The 15690-nt window shown below is 42.2% G+C and overlaps 1 protein-coding gene across 1 annotated transcript in view; it reads left to right on the forward strand.

Moving 5' to 3' along the window:
• Window positions 1-13008, forward strand: part of LOC135055929 (protein-glutamine gamma-glutamyltransferase E-like) — a 97551-nt gene extending 84543 nt beyond the window's left edge. The window contains exons 11-13 of the mRNA XM_063960532.1: window positions 5570-5727; window positions 7432-7565; window positions 11661-13008. Of these exons, the coding sequence (XP_063816602.1) occupies window positions 5570-5727; window positions 7432-7565; window positions 11661-11844 (476 nt within the window). The 3' untranslated portion in view covers window positions 11845-13008. The remainder of the gene's footprint in view (window positions 1-5569; window positions 5728-7431; window positions 7566-11660) is intronic.
• Window positions 13009-15690: the final 2682 nt, after the last annotated feature.

Here is a 15690-nt window from a genome sequence, read left to right on the forward strand (position 1 = left end):
AACTCGTACACCTGATTAAAGATTAAAAATTAGTGAAGGAAACATGTGCAAAGGACCCAACATAGTGTGAAACCCAATTACAACTCTCAGGTGTGAATAAAGAGACTCTAAAGCTGATTGGCTGCTGTCCATTTAAATACACTCACACCTGCCAAAATGGGTATTCACACTTCCTGAAGAAACCGCCGGTACTGTGGGCGGAGAAACGCGTAGAGGGTCACCATTGTAACCTGTCCACCGCTGGAGATTCTTATGGACCATCCACTACTGCTATTGAGAGATTGAGATGCTTTCTCACCACCTCCATTAACTGGACACACCACAACTACACTCTCCCTGCTGTGCTTGAAAAGCCCCGTTCTGCTGAGGTGTTATGCAGCAACCACGACTCTCTCTGCCGGATAATCTGATATAGCCGCTGTCGGCTGCCGAGAGCCACCTCCGCTAATTGCTACTGACGGGAATCAGCATTCACAACTACGGGTGAGAACGGTCCTGAATGTGAGGGGTGAGATATAGCAAACAAAAAACCCCATTGCCTACAATTATCAGCAGTTTTTTCTTATAACCTGTCGAGACATTTCTTTCATATGCCTCTTATCAGTACGGATGACACCAGCCTAACATACTACTGTGGACTGTAACATCAATTATAATTGGCGTATAGGCCGATCACAGTTAACATATCGCTAATTGTGTATGTGATTATTGTATATGCAACTGTATTTGCACTGTTTTTTCTTAATTTCATTTTACCATTTAGGTGGTCTTTTCCACCATATTTATCATTAAATGATTTTTTACCTGTAAACAGCGCTCCTTTAATGTTTTCTATAGAACATTAATTGCTATATCCTTGTATCAGGCATCCAGGTGCCCTCTAGGAGCTGCTATTATATTATCTAATTGTCAATCAGGTGTGCTTTTTAAACTCTTAAAAATTCCAGCGCCCGATGTAAAGGAGTATATATTCTTCATATCTTTTTTCTCTTTGTGGTCGAAAATGAACTGAAGGGCATTATAATGTTATATAATATGAACTGGGGCACTGTAATGAGGCACAATATGAACGGGGAGCACTATATATATCATAATGTGAATTGGGGGTACTGTGCGGCATAATGTGTACTTGTAGCCCTGAAATATGAAATAGGGTGAACGTAAGCACTACTGCGATTCATAAAAGAAACTAGGGCACTACTATGGGGCATAACATTAAATAAGGCTCTGCTATGGTTCAGAAAATGAACTAGGGCACTATTATAGGGCATAAAATGAACAACTGCTCCAGAGAAGTGTTTCTCTAGAAGCATTGGGACGGGGGCCCCTTCAAAATGTTGCTATGGGGCCCACAAAGTTCTGGCTACGCCCCTGATATGCATATTCATTCTTTTAATTCAACATTACAAAATGAATCAGATTATATAAACATAGCATATGTATTATTGGTTAGATTAGGGGATACATTTACTAAGGAATGGCATTTGCAAGCCACCAATTCTTTGTGGTTTTGACCCAGAAATGTAAAATAGCAAACATATTGAATGCAAAATCAGGAATGTTTTGTATTTACTATTAGTTCTGTTTTCAATTTCGGGGTCAGGGCCGCTGAGAATCGACTGCTTGCAAAAACGGGCACTTAGTAAAACTAGCATGAGTCGTTTATAATTTAATTTAGATGATATAACATTATCCATTTTATTGAATGTGTGATTGCAATCTATGCAAGTTTGTAACTCTCTATTATTTACATATATCATTAATTCATTTATGGTGGCATAGGATGGCTGCTTTACTTACACAGATTATTTTACTAAGATGACCATGTCCCATTAATGTTGATATTTAAAATATTTTGTTATGTCAATATGCCAATATGTAAAATATGTCAATGCATTTATTACTAAGATTTCTGTTTTACATTTAAAGGGCATTTTTATTAGCATGTTTGCATTCTGCAGGATTTGATGAATCCTCTCTAGGGGGTATATCCAATTAGTAAATTATCAGCACTACCTAATTCAATTAGCTGAGGAGCCCTGTGCTAAGCACCAGAGGGCAGATTTTGCCTTGCAGTCTCAGGAAATGCCAGGAGAGATCTGTGTTAAAATGCACCCTTTAATGCAGAGCCGGCCCTAAGCAATATGATGCCCTAGGCAAGATTTTGGCTGGTGCCCCCTAGTGCCACCGCTAGTTCCGCCACTGACCCTGCACCCCTTTCCCATTACCATCACCCCCACCCATAGCAGTCCTTTTTTTTTGTTTTCCTACCCCCTGTAATTAAAATAAGAACATTGTGCACATTCGGTGCACAGCCCAAAAAAGGTATGTGTTTCTGCTGGCAAGGGGCATGGCCACACACTAGTACCCCAAATTTAAATTATGCCTCACAGTAGTGCAACTTTATTCACAATTTATCATACAATAGTGTCCCTTATTCACATTACATCACACAGTAGTACCACTTTACCTTATATATGTTACTCCTCACAGTAGTGCCCCTCATTCACATAACGTCATACTGAATTGCTCCTTATTCTCATTACACCACACCATATTGCTCCTTATTTACATTACACTACACCATATATTGCTCTTTATTCACATTAGACCACACAGTAGTGCCCTTTCTATACGTTACGCTACACAGCTTATACGCACCTTATACACATAATGCCACACTTGGTAATGCATTTATACACATAATACCACACAGTAATGCCCTTTACACATATGACACACATTATTAATGTCCTTATAAACATAATGCACCTTACATATTATGTCAACCCTTATTAATTCCCTTATACACATAATTTCCCTTACACATATGCTGCACATTGTTAATGCCCTTATACACATAATGACACACATAATGTCCCTTACACATATGCCACACATTATTAGTGCCCTTATACACATAATGACACACATAATGTCCCTTACACATATGCCACACATTATTAGTGCCCTTATACACATAATGACACACATAGTGCCCCTTACACATATGTTACACATTATTAATGCCCTTATACACATAATGACACATATAGTGCCTGGCGTGAGTCAACTCTGCTAACGTCGGGTGCCTATTGTTTATGAAAATGCATCTTATTTGCATTGCCTGGTGGCTAGGATGCACAAGCAGCTTCTGCTGATAAAAATGATATGCGGCATGCCTATATACTGTGTGCGACTGTGGCTGTATCTGCATGCGAAATGCTACACACAGAATATAGGCATGCCACATATCATTTTAATCAGCAGAAGCTGCTTGTGCCCCTAGGCATACCAGATGCCCTAGGCAATTGCCTAGTTTGCCTATGCCTAGGACCGGCTCTGCTTTAATGTGCGGGGAACCCCATACATTCCAGCACTTTACGCTATGGGTTAGCACGTGTTACCCTCTGGTTTATTATATGAGAAAAATGCAGAATAGCTCCAGGCTTGATACCTGGAGTTTTTCTCCATGTGGTAAACCCTGCACCTAATTGAATATGCCCCTTCAATCAGTGGCATATGAACAGAGATTTATCACTGTGTCATGCGTCCCAGTATTTAGGTGTCAATCTCCACTCTCCATACAGTAGTAGACAGCAGCCTCTAATGAGATCATTCCTATGAGACTGTTAGGCTATCGGTGTTTAGGAACCTGTGATGAGATCCTCCAATCACAGCTCAGCACCTGCTCCTCAGTCCCCTTGTGCTGACTCTCACAGCACTTACTCCGTGGGGGGCAATTCAATTAGCCTACACATGCATCACCAGAGATGCAAGCAGAAATCTGCTCCAGCCACTTTACCAGGGATCTAAAGCTGTGGAGTAAAGCCTGTGGGTAATTGAATTCCCCCAGTGTGTCTCAGCTGCAGTGCCCTCCGCACATCTCACAGCCTCACTTTCTAGTAACTACAGTGGTAGCCCCGCCTCCTGGGTCATGATCCACTCACACACTAATCAACATCGAGAATGTATTCACTTCTGTTCAGATATATGTATTTTTCTCTGCATATTCAATATCAAATTAACTGAAAACCTTATATAGTATGCAGTGTAAAAAGTTATAAAAATAGAAAATCTAAAGAAAATTGCCAGTGTGATCCTACCTTAAAATGGCTAAAGTTGGATTCCTTGTGGACAATTTGCACAGCACTCTAGGGGCATCTTTCTAAAATGCAGTGTATATTTGCCAATACAGCGTGCCGACCCTGCAGAAGCCCCTAAATAATGCAGACCACAACCTGCCCCCTTGCCAACCTGCCTCTAAACTTCTCAGCCTGCCACTGGTTTGCACACAATGCTGCTTACACTTACTCATAGTACTTTTTGGGGGATATCCAGTTAGCCCCGGTAATTTACCCGCAATGGCTTATCAGGGATTTTGTTTCACCTGCCTCTGGCAGGCGAAGCAGAATCCCCGGAAACAGCCCCGTTTTCGTCCGAAAACTGGGCTGTTTCACACGAAAACACACAGGTTTCACTGAACCTGTGTGTTTTCGGGAGAAAGGTGTTTTTTTTTTACAGGCGATACATCTGTATAGCCTGTAAAAAAAAATCGGTGAGACATCTGAAAAAAGTCAGAAAAATGTCCGAAAACGGACGTTTTTCGGACCCGATATTTTAACGGGGATAATTGGATATTCCCCTCTGTCTGCATTCAACACACAACTCAAGTAAAATATCTATTTATTTATTAACAATTATTTATTAACAAAACTGGGTAATGACAGACATAGAGGTAGGAAGGCCCTGATCACATGCTAACAATCTATAGGGAAATAGGCCCAGATACCACAGATACAGAATTTAATAGGAATATATTTATTATTGGAAAACATTAAATATGTTATGGTTATCTACAATGATATGTTTCAGCATACTATACTAACCAACTATAATAATCTCCTCTCTGGGAGAAACCTATGGATAAGATACAGGGACCAGTGATGGGGGCAGACTATATGATGCATTTATCATAGGCTCACAACACTTTGGCCCTGTCCGCTTCCCAAAGGTCTGTGATTCCCAACATTATTCTCCCCCATCCTGCCCACGTCACTAAACTGAGCAGGGCGTGGGAGAACCATCCACTCTCCCTGGAGTCCAGGGGACTCCCTGAAATTTTAGTTGTCTCCTGGAGGTTGTGGGAGAAGATAAGTATGCGTTTCAGAAGTATTTTCCATAGGTGAGTGATTGATCCAGCTGAACATAAACCAAAAGCAAGGAAGCAGTGAATTATGGGTGATACATTGAGAAAAGGGATACACTTTGAGGCCTTGCCTTGGGTTAACAAACCTGTTTGAAACAAACACGTGAGCCTTGTCAAAGATAGATTAACTGTAGAAAGATAAATAAATGTGCGTTCCTTTGACGTTATAATCCAGATTGACAACATAAAGGCACTGGTTCATTTAAGAGATGTATTACCTCTAATATCCTTCCTCCCCATTCCACAGGCTTGTATTTCTACATTCAAGTTGATAATTTCACCTATAATACTTTAAATGAAAAGTAAACACATCAACATGGGATGATCATATTATGTAACCAGCCAGTTTATTCTTTACAGAAAAAGAAATCCCTATAAGCATATCTGCCTCAGACTACGAAGAGGAACTGACAAACCATAATCTTATTGAAGTTGCTGCTCTGTGTGAATTAAGAACTGGAAAAAAAATGCTTGTTCGCAAAGTCATCGTCATCGAACAGCCTCCATTGGGCATCCAGGTATTGCCTGTGTTACTAGTATATAATAAGGCCCAGCCTACTGTACATGATAAGAAACTTGCATGTGTATATTGAGTCGCACACATTTCTATATACATCCAACTCAACGATCAGCAAAATAAATAAATCAGCTGTACATCAGGGTGTGGTATGGTATGCCGGCGGTCGGGCTCCCGGCCACCAGCATACCGGCGCCGGGAGCCCGACCGACGGCTTACCGACAGTGTGGCGAGCGCAAATGAGCCCCTTGCGGGCTTGCTGCGCTCCCCACGCTGCGGGAACGGTGGCGCGCTACGCGCACCACGCTATTTTATTCTCCATCCAGGGAGGTCGTGGACCTCCACGAGGGAGAATAAGTGTCGGTATGCCGGCTGTCAGGATTCCGGCGCCGGTATACTGTGCGCCGGGATCCCAACAGACGGCATACTGAAGACCACCCGTCCATCAGGCATACAAATGCCCCATGGTAGTATAGAGAAGTGGATTTGCCTTGTTAGTGGTACACAGTATAATGTAATGAATTGTCATAAGCACAACAAGAGTGAACAATGTCTTGCCAGCATAGTAATGTCTTGACAGCATTATTAAAAATAATCAGAACTCTATTTGTCCATATAAAATGTAATGAAACACCAGCAGCAATGATCTATCACTTGCAGTTTTATAAATACAATTCTGCTTTATCCAGTTTTTCCAGTTTCCTGCAGTAATCAATATGGAAATGGTAAATAATTGACCGTATCTTGCCAATATTTAGCCCTGATACTAATGAAAGAAATACTATCAACGGGTTGGGTAGGCCTTACCGGCGACTAGGATCCCGGCGAACAGCATCCCGACAGAATGCCGGCAGGGGCGGGGTCGAGCAGAACGAAGCCCCTTGTGGGCTTGGTGGCGAGCTTACGCTTGCCACAGGTTCTATTCCCACTCTATGGGTGTCATGGACACCCACGAGTGGGAACAACAGTCCCTTTTAGTCGGCATGGCTACTGTCGAGTTTTTCAGTGGGCGGGATGTAGGTGGATGTATTGTGACCGCCCGCCTCCTTACCACCAGTCACATAACTACATCCCCTATCAACTGAAGGGGTGAATACACAAACAAGCAATCAGTTGTCATTACCATCGTCATCACCAAAGATATTTACCCGAGACCAACAGCAGCCACAAAAAATGAACCTCCTAAAAGCTTATCTGGGAATGTGTCCAAATCTCGTTCAGTCACCAGGGGTTAAGTTATGGTTACACACAATAATGAACTCATTTTATATTTGCTTGCCACTTTTATACCTCTCCCGGAGTAAGGCACCGCAAGTCTAAGATTTATTTTATTATTTATCAACTGTTACTTATATAGTGCCAACATATCCCATTGCGTTCTACAACTGGGAGCAAAACAGTAATTAAAAAATATTGAGATATAACAGACAGACAAAGAGATAGGCACGTTGTGCCCAGGTATAGGAACATTGTGTTATACAAACACAGTATGAAAATGTGTGTATTTACAAAGGAAACATTCAGCCACAATGCCAACTTTAAGTTAGGCCCTTAATTTCCATCTTGACAAATGCTCAAAATTATTGTGTAGTACATGTCTGTGTATTCCTAGGGCTGACAGCAGGGAACAGAAGAAACAATACAAATGTTATTAAATGGATTACCAATCACTTCCATTTTCTTAGACTATATTTTTCTTCTATAGGTGTACACGTATGCATCTGTAAATAACCCCCTGGAAGTGGAAATCACATATACTAATCCTTTGTCTACGTTCCTAAATGATGGGGTATTAAGCGTCGGGGGCAGTGGCCTGGTCAGGAAAAAGCTAAAGAAAAAGTAAGTAATTCTGTAGTGTAGAGGACTAGATCAGTGTTTCCCAACCTCGGTCCTCAAGGCACACTAACAGTCCTGGCTTTAGTGATATCCAGGCTTGAACACAGGTGACTTAATTAGTACCTCAGTTATTTTGATTTAACCATCTGTGCTGAAGCCTGGATATCACTAAAACCTGCACTGTTGGTGTGCCTTGAGGACCGCGGTTGGGAATGCCTGGACTAGATTGTTACTTGGAGATCAGTAACAAATAAGGGAGTATGACCTTTACAAGTATGGGTACTATACAGCAGAGGGCGGGGTCTCCATAACTACAGGAAGTATCTTCTTAGTTATTGATTAGTGCATGATATTATTAAACATGTCTTCAAGTTACATTATGTTGTCAATCACGTAATTAAACAATGTCTAATAACCATAGAAACACTGAGCAAACAAGTGCTGAAGTAGCTTCCTAATACTATACATAAAATATACATTACATTTATGGCAAAGATGTTCTAAAAAGTTAATTTACTTTATATCTATGATTTTTAAAAAGCAGTACATCACCACCACCAACTATGAACATTAAGGTGATCTCTTAGGGTATCCAGATGATAGATCTACAACAGGCCCAGCATGCCTTGCCACAGTTTTGCTATTAGGGAAAGCTAAAACTCTGTCAGGGCAAGCTGGGATGTGTAGTTTTACAACCGCTGGAGATCCATAGGTTGGCCAGGTCTGATCTACAATGTCTATGTAGAAAGTCAATAGGTCAACATCATAAGGTCAACATGCATTAGGTTGACAGGTACAGAAGGTCAACAGGTTGAAAAGGTCAACAAGACAATGGTCAACACACAAATGCAGACACATTTTTTTATTTTTCAAATTTCCCAACAAGTGCTTGATTTACTATCCACATGGACATCTATTGGAAATAGTAACCCGTGGTGAGTGAAGTGGAGAGGAGCGAGCCACCATGCCAAAAGCATGGCGAGCAAAGCGTAGTTCCATAATATGGAAAATACAAGATTTGTCCTAAAAAAAGTCTGTCGACAATTGCTGTGCCGACCATTGTCAGGTTGTTAGGGTCTCCTGCTCTGTGCTGCCACGTCGTCATGGCAATCGGGAGACAAGTGCTAGCGGAGTAACCTGAGCGTAGCTGATACTCCGGTTCGGGTCTTTTGCTGTGCAGTGGTTACAGGCTCTGTGCACGGCAGGGGATCCGGTGCTGGTTTTTGTGCTCACAGTCTGTGAGGTCTGAGTGGGGCGTGGACAGCACCTGCTATATAAACCCTCTTCTCAGGTTAGGCAGATGCTGCTGAATCTTTGTTGGTCAGTCAGTTCCTGAAAGCTAGCTAGTACTGTGTAAACTTTGTATTTGTTTGTTGCTTACTGCAAATAGGCCTTGGGATTTGGTATTACACTCTGCCAATCCAGACCTAGCAGTAAGACTGGAGTCAGTCGTTTAACCTGCTGGGGTTCTTTTGCTACTCTGTGAACCTAGCAAGTTTGCGGCTGTATTCTCAGACTCGCCTGCCAAAATCCTTTCTCACTGTGCAAGGTGTTCAGGTGTCAGTTTAGTGGCAGTAAGCTGAACCAGTGCACTGCAAGTGAGGACTAGGATTGTGGAGACTCTCCTTGTGTCTATTATTCCATCTCTGACCAAGGAGTTTACTGCCACACCCGTTGGTAACCCTTTAGGGTTTTGCTGTTGCCCTTAGCAACAGCATTTCGGGTTCTCTACGTATTAAATCACTACATCTCGCTTCTTTCCACCTGAGCATTTCTAATACTAGGGAGACACCCAGTTTCTTAGCCTTTGGGCTTCTCTGTTCACTTTGTGTTTATTTTGTTACCCTATCACCTTCTGTGTATGTAATGTCATATTCCCCAGTCTGTCTGTGAGTTCATTTGTTTTGCATCCCTCACCGTTCAGACACCAGTACATTCCTGCTGGCACCTGCTGGCACAGGTCCACCTTTTCACCATTTCAACCTTTTGTACCTGTCATTCTTAACCACTGTCGACCATTCATTTGGCAACCTTTTGTACCTGTTGACCTAATGCATGTTGACCATATGTAGTCGACCTATTGACTGTCTACCTATATTTGTAGATCTATGATACCACTCCCTCTGTTAGTAGGATGGAATCCTAGAGGATTGATTCATCTCCATTAAACCTATTCTTTTTCTTCTCATGAAGTAATCCAACTCTGACTCTATATTATTCTCTAACTCTAACTCTGTATTGGAAGTATACGGACACTGCTGTTTGTTCATGTTTAAGGACAGAGATAAGTATCCCTTAATGGAACCAATATAGAAAGCAGTAGATATCGGAGACATCTCCTGTTTTTGGACTCCAGCCCTCGCAAGAGGCATTCCCATAGTTTTCTATGGGGATGGTATATAACAAGATCTTCAAAGTGCTTCTTTATGGATCTTCAGATGGCGTTAGCCACAAACCTTCAGAGAGGAATCTTGCAATAGGATGAAGCTGCTTGTGATGCCAATGGCAAGATGTTCGCATTGCACATGTGCAGCAGGATAGCCATGCATGCATAGTTTCCCAGCTGTGGTGCAGACCTGTCAGGAAAGGGATTGTGAATTTGATCACTTTACTTCTTACTGATCCTGGCCACGTACACTGTTACATTTCCAATAATAGAATCCTTATTGCTTAGATATGTGGCGATGAGAGCCCTCATTCCGAGTTGTTCGCTCGCTAGCTGCTTTTAGCAGCATTGCACACACTAAGCCGCCGCCCTCTGGGAGTGTATCTTAGCTTAGCAGAATTGCAAACGAAAGATTAGCAGAATTGCGAATAGAAATTTCTTAGCAGTTTCTGAGTAGCTCGAGACTTACTCCTACACTGCGATCAGTTCAGTCAGTTTTCGTTCCTGGTTTGACATCACAAACACACCCAGCGTTCGCCCAGACACTCCCCCCGTTTCTTCAGACACTCCCGCGTTTTTCCCAGAAACGCCAGCGTTTTTCCGCACACTCCCATAAAACGGCAAGTATCCTCCCAGAAACACCCACTTCCTGTCAATCACACTCCGATCACCAGAACGATGGAAAATCTTCGTTAGGCCGTGAGTAAAAGACCTAACTTTTGTGCTAATTTACTTAGCGCAGGCGCACTGCAAACATTGCGCATGCGCAGTTTACGACTAATCGCTCCGTAGCGAAATAAAATAACGAGCGAACAACTCGGAATGACCCCCAAGGAGTCTTCGTTTTCGAGGGATGTCTGCAATTGTTTATAAATATGCTCTTTAGTCTGTCCAAGTAATTCCCTAACTGTATCAAATGCTTCTCTGTGATCTTCACACTTACAGGCAAAGCCAGGCAGATGCTTGCATCTCACAAACTATATAAAGGACCATAGTGACCTCTGAGTTGTAGGCATGTTCTATAGAGCTGAGCTTAACACCACAAGATAGCTTATCTTTGCTGAAGGTGATCAGTAGAGGTCCAATCTGTAAGTTTCAGAACCATGCTCAATACAGTGAATGGGCTGAAGCCGGGGCCTGACCTCCCTCTTCAGTAATATTAATGGAAAGAAAACCCACATAACATCTCACTGCAATGCCACAGCTGCCACGTGTTGCTGTTATTGGAGAATCAGAAGTTAGCTCTCAATTGCTGCTTATTGTGGTAATAGGAAATTAAGGTTTGCCCAGACATATTAAGAAAGACACGCAGGCACAGGGGCTCTCTTAGCTTGACATTCTGGAGCTTGGTAAATCACACTATATAGCAGCCCCTATAAAAATGGCGGTTGCTACTGGAATCTGAAATGGGTGAACCGTAGCAGATTTCTCCCTACGTACATGCCAGGATGATTACATCTTGTGCTGTTCCCCAAAAATGACTGTATTCAGGGGAGTTCCTGCAAAATTGCTTTAATGAATAGGTCCCATGTTCACTATACAGTATAAGGAGATTTGAATTCATAACAGCTACAGTATTTCTCCGTCTCAGCTTTCAGTTTCGGAGTGGCTAGGATGGTATTAGATGCAGCTTCCTGTATTGTATTTTGATCTGCCAACAAAGAATCCTTTTTATTACTGAGTAAGAGTGACCAATTGTGTTTTTACTGCAGAGTTCCAAAGTTGAAGCCCAATGAATCACGCCGAGTGGTGGTAGAAATTACCCCGTACCGAAGTGGCGCGAAACAGCTCATGGTGGATTTTACTTCCAAACACTTTACAGCTATTAAGGGATTTCACAGTATAGAGGTGGCAGAAGAGGATGCAGAGGAAGAGGAGTCTATGACAGGAGAATGAGTGGTAGACAGTCACTCTGCAAGATTTGTATATAGAAACTGGTATCACAGTATGTATCATTTTTAACATTAGGTGACAAAAATATCTTATTTTGGTGAGATACTCAGTATCATCCCCTCCTGTAAGTATGTAAGCTCTCACAGGCAGGTTCTACTTCCCTCTTGTGCTCCCTCTAGCCAGGGCCAGATTAATGGACACATGGGTCTGGAGCTAAAAATATTCAAGGGCCTTCTGTGAGAAGTGGAGCAGTGACCAGTGCTATGCAGGTGTGGCCAGAGCCATGTGGGTGTGTACACCCCATACACTATAAGCTTCTTTCCCTAAGTACATAAAAATACAAAAAATGGCATAGTTTTTTGAGAAAACGAGAAAAACCATTTTCATACTTATGATTTATGGCTGCAGTTTGGCCAGCTGGGTGGCTGGTCATCATCATGCTGCCGTCATGATGGGCCTATTTTTATGTGGATACCTGGAGCTTTAGCTCTATCCGCCCCATTGTTAGCACTATCCTCGTCACCCTTATTCCCCCCTCTTTTCTCCTCTTCCCGTCCAGTGAATCTGACACTGTTTGCTTGTCCATACATTGGGTACAGAATCACTGAGAAGTGAATTTACTCCCCTTATGATTCCACACTGCTTGCACTTTCAAATAAAGTTACAGTTACCCTCCTCTCGCCCACATTGGGGTGTATTCAATTGTAGTCGTAACTGCTGTCTTGTCGGAAAGATGTCAGTTTCCGACTTTTTTCCGACTTTTTTAGGTCAGAAACTGTTCCAACCTGTTCAATAGCCCTCCCGTTTTTCCGACAGGTCGGCAATTCTAACTTGTCGGAAAACATATGGGTCAGCGGATTAGCCGCGGATCCACGTGTTTTCGCAGCCAAATCTGACAGGTTTTAGCCCCATTTAAGACAATGTCAATCCGACTTTAAAAAAAAGTCGGATTGACATTGTCGAGAACGGCCAAATCCTGTTGGATTTGGCAGAGAATTGCATACTCAAATGTCGGATCCTTTCCGTCAGAAAGGATCTGCCATCAGTTGAATATACCCCATTGTATTACTATAACCCAGCCTGTGATGTTATAGCAATGTTTTGTATTTATGTTATTTACTTATGTAATGGTGTGCTATTTTATTCTGTATTTTACAATGTTTTTATGTGGTACCTTATAAATAAAGGTTAATAATAAAAATAATAATATAATGTTTACAAAAGAAAATCTTGCTCATTTTATTAGCAAACTTATTTTCACTGTATTTTCAGAATTCGTTAATAAAAAAAAATGCAGTTATTTATTATAGAAATTAATTCTAGCAAATAAGATAATGGCATGTAAGGTGAACTCTAGTGAAGAATTTGGATCATTGAGGGCAGGGCCGGACTGGGACCAAAAATAGGCCCTGGCATTTTTGAAGCACACAGGCCCACCTCGGTGTCAGCATCTGACTCCTCCCCTTACTATTCCCGACTCCTACTACTTCTTAGTCTATGCTCTTACAAATATAAATTAATATTATAACAACATACAAGTGTACATCATTCTGTATTAAAATACACACAACCATTGGTTGAAGTGGAAATGTTGAAGTGGGGAAAAATAAAATAAAATAAATGTTGTAACTAAGCGCGCGCGCTCCAGAAAAGGGGCATGGACACTAGAGATGAGCGGGTTCGGTTTCTCTGAATCCGAACCCGCCCGAACTTCAGCTTTTTTTACACGGATCCGAGCGACTCGGATCTTCCCGCCTTGCTCGGTTAACCCGAGCGCGCCCGAACGTCATCATGACGCTGTCGGATTCTCGCGAGGCTCGGATTCTATCGCGAGACTCGGATTCTATATAAGGAGCCGCGCGTCGCCGCCATTTTCACACGTGCATTGAGATTGATAGGGAGAGGACGTGGCTGGCGTCCTCTCCATTTAGATTATAAGAGAGAGAGATTTACTGGAGCTTAGGACTAGGAGGAGTACTGTAGAAGTGTAGAGAGTGCAGAGAGTTTACTAGTGAGTGACCACCAGACAGTGCAGTTTATTTAATATATCCGTTCTCTGCCTGAAAAAAGCGATACACACAGTGACTCAGTCACATACCATATCTGTGTGCAGTGCACTGCTCAGGCTCAGCCCAGTGTGCTGCATCATCTATATATATTATATATCTGTCTGACTGCTCAGCTCACACAGCTTATAATTGTGGGGGAGACTGGGGAGCACTGCAGTGCCAGTTATAGGTTATAGCAGGAGCCAGGAGTACATAATATTATATAGTGAGTGACCACCAGACAGTGCAGTTTATTTAATATATCCGTTCTCTGCCTGAAAAAAGCGATACACACAGTGACTCAGTCACATACCATATCTGTGTGCACTGCTCAGGCTCAGCCCAGTGTGCTGCATCATCTATATATATTATATATCTGTCTGACTGCTCAGCTCACACAGCTTATAATTGTGGGGGAGACTGGGGAGCACTGCAGTGCCAGTTATAGGTTATAGCAGGAGCCAGGAGTACATAATATTATATAGTGAGTGACCACCAGACAGTGCAGTTTATTTAATATATCCGTTCTCTGCCTGAAAAAAGCGATACACACAGTGACTCAGTCACATACCATATCTGTGTGCACTGCTCAGGCTCAGCCCAGTGTGCTGCATCATCTATATATATTATATATCTGTCTGACTGCTCAGCTCACACAGCTTATAATTGTGGGGGAGACTGGGGAGCACTGCAGTGCCAGTTATAGGTTATAGCAGGAGCCAGGAGTACATAATATTATATTAAAATTAAACAGTGCACACTTTTGCTGCAGGAGTGCCACTGCCAGTGTGACTGACCAGTGACCTGACCACACTGACCACCAGTATAGTTAGTAGTATACTTATATTGTGATTGCCTGAAAAAGTTAAACACTCGTCGTGTGACTTCACTTGTGTGTTGTTGTTTTTTTTATTCTATAAAAATAAAACTCATTCTGCTGACAGACAGTGTCCAGCAGGTCCGTCATTATATAATATATAATATATACCTGTCCGGCTGCAGTAGTGATATATATATATATTTTTTATATCATTTATCATCCAGTCGCAGCAGACACAGTACGGTAGTTCACGGCTGTGGCTACCTCTGTGTCTGCACTCGGCAGGCAGTCCGTCCATAATTGTATACCACCTAACCGTGGTTTTTTTTTTCTTCTTTATACATACATACTACTACGACATCTCTTTATCAACCAGTCTATATTAGCAGCAGACACAGTACAGTACGGTAGTTCACGGCTGTGGCTACCTCTGTGTCTGCACTCGGCAGGCAGTCCATCCATAATTGTATACCACCTAACCGTGGTTTTTTTTTCTTTCTTCTTTATACATACATAGTTACATAGACATCTCTTTATCAACCAGTCTATATTAGCAGCAGACACAGTACAGTACGGTAGTTCACGGCTGTGGCTACCTCTGTGTCTGCACTCGGCAGGCAGTCCGTCCATAATTGTATACCACCTAACCGTGGTTTTTTTTTCTTTCTTCTTTATACATACATAGTTACATAGACATCTCTTTATCAACCAGTCTATATTAGCAGCAGACACAGTACAGTACGGTAGTTCATGGCTGTGGCTACCTCTGTGTCTGCACTCGGCAGGCAGTCCGTCCATAATTGTATACCACCTAACCGTGGTTTTTTTTTCTTTCTTCTTTATACATACATAGTTACATAGACATCTCTTTATCAACCAGTCTATATTAGCAGCAGACACAGTACAGTACGGTAGTTCACGGCTGTGGCTACCTCTGTGTCTGCACTCGGCAGGCAGTCCGTCCATAATTGTATACCACCT

Source organism: Pseudophryne corroboree, chromosome 3, assembly GCF_028390025.1.
Source record: "Pseudophryne corroboree isolate aPseCor3 chromosome 3, aPseCor3.hap2, whole genome shotgun sequence".
NCBI classification, from domain to species: Eukaryota; Metazoa; Chordata; class Amphibia; order Anura; family Myobatrachidae; genus Pseudophryne; species Pseudophryne corroboree.